We start from the raw sequence: 13,496 nt of genomic DNA, 5'->3' as shown, positions 1-13,496 counted from the left end.
GTTCCCCTATTTGACCGACTGGTGTAGCAGTCTTTCCAGTGAGACAAAATATCAACCCCCTGAACAGAACCGTGCCTTTGATAACACCTGAATGAAGTAAGGAAGATCAAGGCCCAATTTCTTTCCAATATGGCTGCTGCTTAAAGGGACATATTTCACCGCTGGAAGAAACTGCAGTCACCCAATGTTAATATAAACTAGTAGATAACAGTAGCACAATGGCTAGATAAAATAATGTGTTTGACTAGGTGTGTTTGACTGGATTGCTGGATTACTACAATGCCCATAATGCTTTGTTGCACTGCTCCTGCCGGTGGAGGTGTGACTTGTAGTCCAGGAAAGGAAGTGAGACCACATTTTCATGACACATTTTGGTCATGAACATTTACTAAAATATCTACAAAGTACACACATACAAACCCCAGGAAAGTGTTTCTTGTGTCCTAAACATCATTAAAATAAGATGTGGTTGGAAAAGGGGTGAAGTGGCCCTTTAACTACATGAGTCATAGTGTCCCATTCTGGACACATCATTAGATGGACCGTCAGACTTTCTCCAAAAATACATTGTCTACAAGCTTACAATGAGTGGTAAGCAGATGCCTTGTAGGCGTGATGTAAAGGGGAAAATCACACCTGTGTGAAGTGAGCTCTTATCATCGCTCTTATCATCGTACATCATCATGACGTAATATGTCGATTTGCTCAGACACATAATGACGTAAACTCTCCATTCAATGGGAATTTAATGTTTGTGTAAGACGGAAGGACGCCCTCAAAAATAGGATGGGACCAAGTATAGATCCCTCAACAAAGTATCATTTTTAAACCCTCATAGCATATTCATTCTGTGGATAGACCACACACATGACAGGGCAGTTTGCCCCCCCCCCCCCCCCCTCGACTGAAGTTCAAATAAAAGGACTTTATAAATCTTTGTAATAAATATTCAAATGTGCTTTGCCAGCCGGCCAGCCCTGTCTGAAGTAAAATTATAAATAATACCATTTCAAAGGGAAAAGAAAGCCTGAGCAACTCAAGCTTAACTTCAGCTCATTCATTTAGCACATTAATTGTCATGGAGAATGTACTGTATCTCGACAGGAAACCTTTCTTTTAATTTAAGTAAATAGAATTATGTTAAATGCCTCATGAAATCATTTGCCACGGCAATTGATTTTCGACATTTATCCCAAGTGCTGTTGAATTGAAAATCGTCTTTTTTTTCCCCAGCAAGGATTACATTCTCCTCTACGGGTTGAGACAATCCTATGGGAACGTGACTGACTGACTTACAATTAGAGATTGCTGTAGCGGTACTTATATTTAATTGAGTGAATTGTAGTTTACTACTAAATCCTTTATACTTTGTTTAGCGGAGTCTCCCAAGCCTCCCAGCCTAGGCACCCTTTCTGCTCTTACACAAATATCTTTGCCAAAACTTGAGTTTGTAGATCTCCTATTGTCACTAAATTGTCGCCTCACAACAGGGATTAGGGACGCTATAGGGTTCAAGTGGACAAAGAAATAATGACCCCAGAAAACATCAATGTATAAAATCAGTGGTTCTCAAAGTGGGGCCATTAAGGAGTTACAGGTCTGTAGAAGAATGTACAGATGGAACCAAATGGGCATTTGGTTCCATCTGTGTATACGGTCAGAGTTAAATGACTTTACAGTGTAGACTCATTGGGCTCCCAAAGATAGAACAAAACAAAAGATCTAACTGGTGGTCCTTGGAATTAAAATGTTTAAGGACCACTGTATCACACACTGCCTATAGATGTACTGTAACCATAAGCAACCTATACACCGACCATCCCACCCGCACCCCATGATCTCTGAATCTGAAAGCCATCATTCCCAGCATGGCGGTGACTGACAGCCAGGATCACTCTATACATCACTCAGAATGGCTCTCCAGCCTCTACCTCCCCAACCCAAATATGATTGATGCCGCCATCGGCCACCGTTCAACCGCCCTCTGGCCGTCGCCATCACTCACGGTCACGCAGGCTCCCACAATCCACCGTCATTATACACTCAAAGTGATTCTCATAACGCCGTAGACATAATTCACACTAAATCGGTACCTTGCTGTCATGTGCATGTCTGCCATTATTTTTCACTTGATGTTTTAGAGCCCGCAAGGCTCCAGATTTTAGTGTGCAGGATGGGGAGGGTCTGCCAATCGCAACACAATGACATCCAGAGTCTTGATTCGACTCTCAGTTTTGAATTTATACTTCCAATTTTGCTATGCACCTCCCATTGCCTACACCCTGCACTGAGATCATTCTCCCAATTCTGTATATGCATATGTGTGCACGTGCGCGCACGCACCTCAGATGTCACTGTTCTGTTCTATTCCCCATTCACTCTTCCCTCTGTCTCTCCATCTCCCACGCCACTCTCTCCTTCACCATGCTCACTCGCTGTCTTTCTAATGTACATACTGTAGGTAATTATGCACACACACGCGCGCGCGCACACACACGCACGCACGCACGCACGCGCACAGCCGCACACACACGCGCGCATGCAGACACACATTTGCAAGAAAGCAAAAAGAGTAGTTACGCACACTGACAATCCTTTCGGAGGTCCCCCCCCTGGAGATGGTGGTCCCGTTCAGCCCCACCAGCGAGGGCAGCGTCTGGGACATCCAGTTGGTCACCATGGCCATGGTGCTGAGCACAGCTCCGATCTTCAGCATGGGCACGCTCATGATGCTGCCTGTCTCCCGGGCCCCAGCGCACGGCGCAGCCAGCCCTCCCTGTCTCTCTCTGCCCTGCCCTGACTCCACTCCGCTCCTGTCGATGCCGGGACGGGATCACCACGCAGCCGAGTCCGGGTGGGTGGGGGGTGGGGAGGGGGGCGAACCAGGCACTCAACCCCAGCCTCAGCCACAGCAACAAGCACAGAGCACGGAGCACAGTGCACAGAGGCTCACCACAGCACAGCACAGCACGGAGCACAGTGCACAGAGGCTCACCACACCACAGCACAGCACGGAGCACAGTGCACAGAGGCTCACCACACCACAGCACAGCACGGAGCACAGTGCACAGAGGCTCACCACAGCACAGCACGGAGCACAGTGCACAGAGGCTCACCACAGCACAGCACGGAGCACAGTGCACAGAGGCTCACCACAGCACAGCACAGCACAGCACCACTGGCTCACTCAATGTTCAGCCAGAGGAGCTGCTGAACACGGCGAGAGGAGAGAAGCTCACATCCAACAGCATCACCCTGGAATCCTCCCTCTGCCATGGACCGGCTCACACTCACCCCCTCCCTCCCTCCCTCTCTCTCACTCTCTCACTCTCTCTCACACACTCTATTTCTCTCTCTCTTTCCCTTTACCCCTCCCTCTCTCTCTGTCTCTCTTTTGCGCTCTCTATTCCTCAAGGAACAGGACTCATGCGCATTGGCTGACCCTCTCCCTCTCCCTCTCCCTCTCCCTCTCCCTCTCCCTCTCCCTCTCCCTCTCTCTCTCTCTCTCTCTGTCTCTCTCTCTCTCTGTCTCTCTCTCTCTCTCTCTCTCTGTCTCTCTGTCTCTCTCTCTCTCTCTCTCTCTCTCTCTCTCTCTCTCTCTCTCTCTGTCTCTCTCTCTCCCTCTCTCTCTCTGTCTCTCTGTCTCTCTCTCTCTCTCTCTCTCTCTCTCTCTTGTCTCTCTCTCTCTCTCTCTCTCTCTGTCTCTCTGTCTCTCTCTCTCTCTCTCTCTCTCTCTCTCTCTCTCTGTCTCTCTGTCTCATCCCCTCCCTATCTGCTCCTTTTCTTTCCCGCCAGCGCGGTGGTTGTACACGTGCCTGTTCTCTCCCTCTCTGCTCTCCTCTGTACGCTCCCTGTTGTATCTAACACTTAGCTGCTCATTCATGACTCTTCAGTGCAGTGTCGGAAGGGTTGGGGAGGGGAGGGGAGGTTGAGGGGAGGGGGGAATCATTACGACACCAATCACCCGTGTTTTGTGTGGAGTTACAAAACACATTGAGCTATATCTTGCGCCCCCTTAACCCTTATCCCTAAACTAATTTGCCATTCTTTACTATTTAAAAAACCCTTGTAAAATAGTTAAAATAGCCGATCTACAAGCTCACAATGTCTCGATGTAGATCGGCTAGTTGAACTATTTTAAAGGGTTTTTCTAAATAGTAAAAAATGGCAAATACTTTTAGGGATAATGGATAAGGGTGGCGACAAAGATGGAGCCCAATTGTGTTTACTCCATGTCCATCGCTCGCTCAAAGCAGGCTGAGCGAGCGATCACACACACACACACACACACACACACACACACACACACACACACACACACACACACACACACACACACTCCAACTGTGGTATTATCATATAATGCTCATAGCCTATATTGCTCATATAATCTGTGCCAGAGCAATGGTGTAGAGGACAGATGGATGATTAGATAGATGGATGGATGGATGGATAAATGAAGGGACAGCTGAATGGAACCATGGATGGATATGGCTTAATGGAGATGTGGGCGTATGGATGGATGGAAGGCTGGATGGATGGATGGATGGATGGATGGCTTTGCTGGATGGATGGATGGATGGCTTTGCTGGATGGATGGATGGATGGATGGCCAAAGGGGACCAGGGAGGTGGTGTGCATGGTGTGATATTAATTTGCAAGCAGAGCAGATGAGATGTTCCGGATGTTCACAGAGTATCCATCTTAAGGTCTATTCATACTCCAGTTTTAGGCTATAAGGTGCCCATGCACTGAAACCGTTGTTAGTCAAAACAGAGAGATGTGTTTGGGTGGTCGCTTACCCAATCAGTACAGTACAGTACAGTACAGTACAGTACAGTACAGTACAGTACAGTACAGTACAGTACAGTACAGTACAGTACAGTACAGTACAGTACAGTACAGTATGACGAGTCTGTCCAACATCACTCACCCACTCCTAAACTATGTCCTTGCCATATTGCAATTATGTCAACCGGCACATTCATGACACTCTGTGTTCATGAATGTCCCTTTTTCAAACCTGTTCCCATTTAGGAATTTCCAGACTGTTGCATTGTTTTACCAACATTAACCCCGGTCCCTATTTTCGGCTAATCTTCAAAAATAGTGAATGGTAGATCTACACACTCACAACGTGTGGCATTGGTTTTGTGAGATTGACGGTCGGCTATTTGTTTTTGCTATTCGTCGTGTATAGGGCTCATGTGGTATATGGGTGGGTTATCCTGGGTTGGCTTGCTACTGTATACTTTTCTCACTGACTGAAGTGTACAGGACTTTTTTACAGGTTTATTAGGGGGTTATCATTATCTCTTTCTTGTTATAATTGAAATCCAGTGATGCATGGAGGCTTCAGCACAGTCTCAGCAGTCACGCCGGAGTCACATCCCAGATGTCCCATAATGCTCGAGCACCTATTGCTGTCATTTCACCTTGGGGACCATGGCTCTGTGTCACTTTACAGCCTAAACAGGGACCATGGCTCTGTGTCACCTTACAGCCTAAACAGGGACCATGGCTCTGTGTCACTTTACAGCCTAAACAGCTATAATGATGACAAAATGACACAAAATGACCGGGCCATCTCTGCTCGCAGTCATGCCTGTTATTCATTTTGTCAGTCACGGCTATATGCTCGCCTTCCCACTCCCTCCCAGCCAGTCACATGGGGGCAAGTGATATGGGCCTCGCCGTGTGGGCTGTGCCTCCATGCGATATGAGAGGAGACAGCTTCCTGACCGCTATCCAAAACACTGTCATCCCTCTTCAGCCACCTGCAGGCTCCACCATCAGCCTCAGTGCTGTAGACTAGAGGCTCTGCTTGTTGGTGAAGCGAGACTGTCCTCATGTGGCGACTGGCGGAACTACAGAATTGGCCATCTGCACTATGTGAGTTTGGTTTGATTGATTGATTGAAAAGTGTATTAACAGTTTGCAGAATTGGTACAGTTCAAGGAAAGTACACAGCAATACAAAATCTGCTAAGAGGATAAAACCAGAAAAAGTCTTCTTTACATAAGGGTCCTCCATTGTCAATTCATCAGAACATTTAAAGACTACACTTATATGCAAAAAAATAAATCATCATATATATATATAAAAGGGAAAACGTGTAGTCTACAGTAAAGAAATATAGGGGGGACTTGAAGGAGTCTAGTGTTTCACATTAACTAGACTCCTAGTTAATTTCACATTAACATTTTTTATATTAACACACTAACCCTAACCCTGTTCCGACCTCCCGTTAGTGCGACCGATTACTATACTATGCTAAACCCTAACCCTAACCTCAGTCTTAACCGGCCACGTAGGTCGCTAACCCTAACCTCAGTCTTAACCGGCCACATAGGTCGCTAACCCTAACCTCAGTCTTAACCGGCCACGTAGGTCGCTAACCCTAACCTCAGTCTTAACCGGCCACGTAGGTCACTAACCCTAACCTCAGTCTTAACCGGCCACATAGGTCGCTAACCCTAACCTCAGTCTTAACCGGCCACATAGGTCGCTAACCCTAACCTCAGTCTTAACCGGCCACATAGGTCGCTAAACCTAACCTCAGTCTTAACCGGCCACGTAGGTCGCTGACCCTAACCTCAGTCTTAACCGGCCACGTAGGTCGCTGACCCTAACCTCAGTCTTAAGCGGCCACGTAGATCGCTGACCCTAACCCCAGTCTTAACCAGCCACATAGGTCGCTGACCCTAACCTCAGTCTTAAACGGCCACATAGGTCGCTGACCCTAACCTCAGTCTTAACCGGCCATGTAGGTCGCTAACCCTAACCTCAGTCTTAACCGGCCACATAGGTCGCTAACCCTAACCTCAGTCTTAACCGGCCATGTAGGTCGCTGACCCTAACCTCAGTCTTAACCGGCCACGTAGATCGCTGACCCTAACCCCAGTCTTAACCGGCCATGTAGGTCGCTGACCCTAACCTCAGTCTTAACCGGCCATGTAGGTCGCTGACCCTAACCTCAGTCTTAACCGGCCACGTAGATCGCTGACCCTAACCTCAGTCTTAAACGGCCACATAGGTCGCTGACCCTAACCTCAGTCTTAACCGGCCATGTAGGTCGCTGACCCTAACCTCAGTCTTAACCGGCCATGTAGGTCGCTAACCCTAACCTCAGTCTTAACCGGCCACATAGGTCGCTGACCCTAACCTCAGTCTTAACCGGCCATGTAGGTCGCTGACCCTAACCCCAGTCTTAACCGGCCACATAGGTCACTGACCCTAACCTCAGTCTTAACCGGCCACGTAGATCGCTGACCCTAACCTCAGTCTTAACCGGCCACATAGGTCGCTAACCCTAACCTCAGTCTTAACCGGCCACATAGGTGGCTAACCCTAACCTCAGTCTTAACCGGCCACATAGGTCGCTAACCCTAACCTCAGTCTTAACCGGCCATGTAGGTCGGACTAACGGGATGTGGGACTCATGGGCCCCATTTTAGTGGCATAGGAGCTAAATTAATTTATCCCCTTGTTTGAGCCAAATCTGAGTTGAACGGTGTTTGTGGAACTATGGTCACGATGTTGCGATCGTGGACTTTGTTTTTTTTGTCATCAAATGTTTTTTATTTTAAGACAAAAATCACAATAATACACGTTAACAACATGAATGACTTAAAGAAAACAAAACACATATAAAACACATAACAGCAAAAGCAAGGAACACAAAAACAAACAATCCCACCCACCCCTCCCCCCCGAGACCAAAGATGCCACAAAATGTCATTACTCCTACTACTGTGCAATGGAGACAAAAAATAAATAAATAATGATAATAATAATAATAATGATTAAACCATGCCCTTAACCAAATCTGCAATACCAGACCAAATCTCAATGTTTTCCTCTTTTGCACCATGCAATCTTGCTGTAGACATTTCTAGATAAATGATGTCTAGAAAGGTCAAAGCCCATTGGCGAAATGACAATGTATGAGGCGGTTTCCAGTGCGAAGCAACCATCTTCTTTGCGGCCGTTACGCCAGCAAAGAAGACACGAATACGGGTGTTATTTAATGGCAACTGGGATACATCATTTAATAAGAATAGAGATGGGGAGGGTGTGATGTTAACTTGTAGAATAGTCGAAAGGTTAGTAGCAACCAAATTCCAAAATGTGAGGACACTCGGACACTCCCACACCATGATCGTGGACTTTGTTGACATTAAAGGTATAGTGTAAGTGACATTTTTTGGTTAAAACAAAACGTTTTTTTGTTAAAAGGCACTATTCTGATAGTAATCATTGCTATAGAGTGTTTGATGAATTGAACAATGTGGACCCTGTTGTAAACGAGTGTAATGCTTAATTGGGTCGTCCACTCACAGTTAACAGTCTTTGTATTGAGTTTGTGCTTAAAATGTAGGCCTACTGTAAATTCTACAAACTGTTAATAAATATTTCAATCAATCAATCAATCAGTTCAGTAACAAAGATCTCCCTGTGTCTCCAGCGCTCAGGAGAGCTATTTATGAGGTTAATAGTTTATAGTGTTCTAGTTCCAATTTTCTCTGCCCATTTATTTGTGCCATCACTTACAATTCCACTTGTTTAATCTGTATCCTGACTGCGTTCTATTCTATATCCTGATTGGATTGGTATCCCAGTTTCGGTTTCTGAAAATGCATTTTCTGTTAAAAAAAAAGCCTGGAAACATGGAGACTCCTGTTACTGCAGCTGCAACAAACACTCGAGTACTATCAAAATATATAACACTTATTTTAAACACTTTTTAAATCACTTATACTACCTTTAAGGAAGTATATTGACAGGTACATGGGTATCTTAGTTATTGCAAGTTACTGTACTCTGTCGTCAACCATAAGCCATTCCAAGTTTTCCAACCTATCAAAATGAGCGGGGGCGAGGTCAAAGTAGAACACTGTCTTTGTAGTGTGTGTGTGTGTGTGTGTGTGTGTGTGTGTGTGTGTGTGTGTGTGTGTGTGTGTGTGTGTGTGTGTGTGTGTGTGTGTGTGTTGCGCTATGTGCTAAATAACTATTTTTTACGCCATTATATATAGTAATTATATACGTCATGTCATTATCAGAAATATAATCTCTAAATCAATGGTTCCCTCATGAATCCAGAAAGACTCAGAATGCAGTGGATATTAACTCCACAGGGTGGCAGTAAAGATCTACACTTTGACACAAGTGCTTCTTTTCAGATTTGTGTTTAATGCACAATGCATGACTATAGTGACTAGTGAGTGATTATAGTGACTAGTGAGTGATTAGTGACTAGTGAGTGATTAGTGACTATAGTGAGTGATTAGTGACTATAGTGAGTGATTCTTCACACACAGCAAAACAAGGGCCTGGAGAAGAATACTAAAACTTTAAGCCTTTCTTTTTACTTATTCCTGCCTCCCTAATTATACGTAATCGCTCCACTAATAATGAATTATTGGTGGGATTGCACACCCACACAAGCACGCGTGCACACACACACACACACACACACACACACACGCACGCACACACACACACACACACACACACACACACACACACACACACACACACACACACACACACACACACACACACACACACACACACACACACACACACACACACACACACACACACACACACACACGTAATGAGTATATAGGGGTGCACTCATCTGTTGCTTGATTTATAGAAGTGCTTCTGAAACCTTTTCATGTTAAGGACCCACAAATGTATATGGATTTGACCGTGCAGCCCACGGAAATGATTTGACCGTGCAGCCCATGGAAATGTTTTGACCGTGCAGCCCACGGAAATGTTTTGACCGTGCAGCCCATGGAAATGATTTGACCGTGCAGCCCATGGAAATGTTTTGACCGTGCAGCCCACGGAAATGTTTTGACCGTGCAGCCCATGGAAATGTTTTGACCGTGCAGCCCATGGAAACGTTTTGACCGTGCAGCCCACGGAAATGTTTTGACCGTGCAGCCCATGGAAATGTTTTGACCGTGCAGCCCACGGAAATGTTTTGACCGTGCAGCCCACGGAAATGTTTTGACCGTGCAGCCCACGGAAATGTTTTGACCGTGCAGCCCACGGAAATGTTTTGACCGTGCAGCCCACGGAAATGTTTTGTGCCAGAGACCCCTAAAAGAGATGAATTGTGTTTTCAAGATAAAAATAAATGTAAAAAAATAGCAGATGACACTTATGGATATATAAATATGGATTACGATTGAGATGTTGTTTTAACACATTTATCTGGGGACCCTCTGGGACCCCACCAAGTACCCCCGAGAGACCCCGGACCCCACATTGCAGGGAACCACTGGTTTATGCGGTACGGATCTTAGATGTAGACGTTCTATTTTTGATACGCAAAACCGGCGGCAACCAGGAATAAATCAGGCATAACAACAACTGTGCACCATGAAATGAAATATCTTATTGTAATTAACAAGCAGCAGAGTCGCAAATCACCAAGTTCCAGTGCGACGCCATAGACAATACGTTGTGATTATATTACTGGGATGTCTAGATTTGGATGTGATGATCTGCTATAAATACCTATATATGTTGTGTGTGTGTGTGTGTGTGTGTGTGTGTGTGTGTGTGTGTGTGTGTGTGTGTGTGTGTGTGTGTGTGTGTGGTCTTTACCGTACCTTTGTAGTTTAATGGTTTGGACTGTAATGTGGAATCATGCAGGGGTTCATACTGAAGCTCAAAGAATGCAAACTGCATCCATTACTAGAACGTCTGGTGGGAAATTTTTACCTGTATTCACCACGTAAACATTTCTGATTCATTTTCAGTTATCACACCAAAACATTACCCTTTTAAAGTTGCATGGTCCTATACCTCATTTTCTCCCTACCTGCTGCCTCTCTCTGCTGTCATAATTATCTCCAAATCCATGCCACCCCCCCCCCCCCCCCCCAACTCTCTATGAATTGTTTTTTTGTTTTCTCCAACACCTCTTCTCTCCCTGCCCAACACCCCCCCCCCCTCCCCCAGGCAAAGAGGAGAGATGGCATCATCATATCATATATTCCTCTAGCCTCTTACCCTACATACATCTTCATATCAGCGATTTCTATCTTTAGCTTACTTATAAATTCTCATCCTCAGACTCAGACACATACCTAATTACCTATATACGCTTACAACACAGAGATGCACACATTATAAGCTTAGTTAGTTTATGGGTAAACATCTGAGTAAAAAAACAAGGGGAAAAATCCATTATGCTCCTATTAGCCTAAGGGGGGTTTCTCTATAAAGGGCATTTTTAATCAGCGCAAACGGCGAAAATGCCCACCAACTGCAGGGGAAGGGGGGGAAAGTAATGGCAGCTATATTGTGCACACCCAAGGATGGCAGTAGAGCGCTACAGAGCCCTGGGCTATTAGCGACTGGCTCTGGGTGCAGATAATAGTGCTGGGGAAAGCAACCACCCACCCTCCAGCCTAATCTATTTTTACGTTGTGCTGTGAGCTTGTTTGTAGATCGGCTATTTTCTGCTGTCTCACAGAGCTTAAAGGGCCACTTCACCCCTTTTGCAACCAGATCTTATTTTAATTCTTTATCTGCTACTAGGGTGCAGCAGAGGCTAGGTAAGCCTTGCCGGGGCTATTTCCCCATATTTGGGTACTTTCATTTCCGGTTTCCCAGCTCTGAGACCGCCATTGTAAGGAGCGGCTAATGTTAGCAGTAGCTCACAATGTTTATCTTTCAAACGTTAACATGTCTGGTGCAATTGGAAATCACATCCAAACCTTGGATGCATGATGATCACCATGGACAGTGCCACATTTTTCAGAGATAACAGCCAAAGATCCTACTTTGAATGGGACCCTATGGGACGCACGCACACATATCCTGGTGCTGGGGTTAAGCAAGCCGTTACCTAGCAACCTGGCCAGTGTTAAAAGTAGATTTTCGGCGAAGCCATTTCATATTTGATATAAAGCTTTATGTACGAGATATCTTGTATTTAGCATACAACGGGCGTAGAGGGAAAGTACGAGACATCTCATACTTAACATAGAGTTCATGTTTGGGACACAAGAAACACTTTCCTGGGGGGTTTATGTGTGTAATATGTGTTTTTAGATATTTTAGTATTTCAAAGGTCTGGAGACTCATCAGTCTCACTTCCTTCCTGGACTACATGACTACATGAGAGAAACAGAGTCAGACAAACCCACAGGTCCCACAGACAATATGACTAGATGGGGCAGTGCACCAAAGCATTATGGCCATTGTAGTAATAGCAATACAGCCATACCCTAGTCAAACACACACAGACTTCATTATTTTTATGGCCATAGAGTGTACATTTCTAATTGTGCTACTGTTATCTACTACAAACGCTATTAACATTGAGTGACTGGAGTTTCTTCCAGCTGAAATGTCCCTAATCACACAGCCAGCTACTGTATACTGACTGGCGCCTGTATACCAGCTGCTACTGAAAGCTGGTACATGGCCTAGAACAACTCATCTGGTAAAACAAATCCTGTCCGAAGCGGTTCAGAGCCATCACGCCGGAGACGGTCAAGACACGAGACAGGCTGTGAGAAACGCCCTAGGCCTCTCATTCTAAGAATGCCGGCCAGAACGCCCTGAGTCATAATTAATTAATCCGATGACAGGTGTTGGAGGACCACCAACTTCTTAATGTATCAACATCAAAATGAGTCCAAATTAAAGCCATAATTTATGACTCCATAGTACGGCGGTGCCGCTTGTCGAAAATAACTGATCCTCAAGGTTGAGAATCTGTTATTTTTGTCGAGCAACAGTGTCGTGTGATGGAGTATAGCCTAAATTAAAGATGGCGTGCCACAATTTTTGTATTTTTCCAGTTTTTCATGTGTCTATGAGGTGACAGTACTTCATTAGACACCCTGGAGTCGTTTCTATGTGCAATGGTGTATTAACTTTGTATTTAGGGTTTCTTCCTGGAGGCTGAACCCTTGACAGTCAAACGGGCCAATGAAATAAACAGTAATATAGTGAGATCACATTATCAGCCCCTCCCCTAACCCCTCCCCCTTTATCATACAACTACAGCTTCAGTTCAGGTGGATCACCACCCATCACCACCCACCAGGCAAACCAGGCATACTTAATGAACTGGTGGGGGTGCCCACATAAAAACAACATTTTAATAAATACTGTACACTTTTTTGAAAACATTATACCTCTTTAATAACAATAAATAATCTTTGATCTTTAAGCTTAAATGTGACCTCATTTCTATAGAAACTGTTTAAGTGGAATAGATAGGAGGGTCCTGGGAGAATACACAATATTATGTTTTCAACGTGCAGTGTTTGATCCATTAACTGCTCCTGTGAGAACTCCTCCTCTGGGATATCATGCTATGACAGTAGAGATACAGACCACAAAAGAACCACACACACGCACACACGCACGCACACGTGCACACGCACACACGCACACATGCACAGATCCATCGACCCCTGCATGTACACAGAACAGACACCACATCACACTGAACC

The 13,496-nt window shown here is 45.2% G+C and overlaps 1 protein-coding gene across 2 annotated transcripts in view; it reads right to left on the bottom strand.

The window, feature by feature from the left end:
* olfm2a (olfactomedin 2a) overlaps positions 1-13,496 on the bottom strand; it is an 87,898-nt gene that overhangs the window by 41,959 nt on the left and 32,443 nt on the right. The window contains exon 1 of one of the 2 annotated variants that reach the window (XM_083779378.1): positions 2,585-2,960. The exons of the other annotated variant lie outside the window; for it this stretch is intronic. Within the exon in view, the coding sequence (XP_083635504.1) occupies positions 2,585-2,728 (144 nt within the window). The 5' untranslated portion in view covers positions 2,729-2,960. Of the gene's footprint in view, positions 1-2,584; positions 2,961-13,496 lie in introns of those variants that run through there. 2 annotated transcript variants of the gene reach the window in all.

The sequence above is a fragment of the Protomyctophum parallelum genome, assembly GCF_964188405.1.
Source record: "Protomyctophum parallelum genome assembly, chromosome: 13".
In the NCBI taxonomy this organism is placed as follows: domain Eukaryota; kingdom Metazoa; phylum Chordata; class Actinopteri; order Myctophiformes; family Myctophidae; genus Protomyctophum; species Protomyctophum parallelum.
The sequence above is the reverse complement of the archived record's forward strand: the minus strand, read 5'-3'. Positions and strand labels throughout refer to the sequence as shown.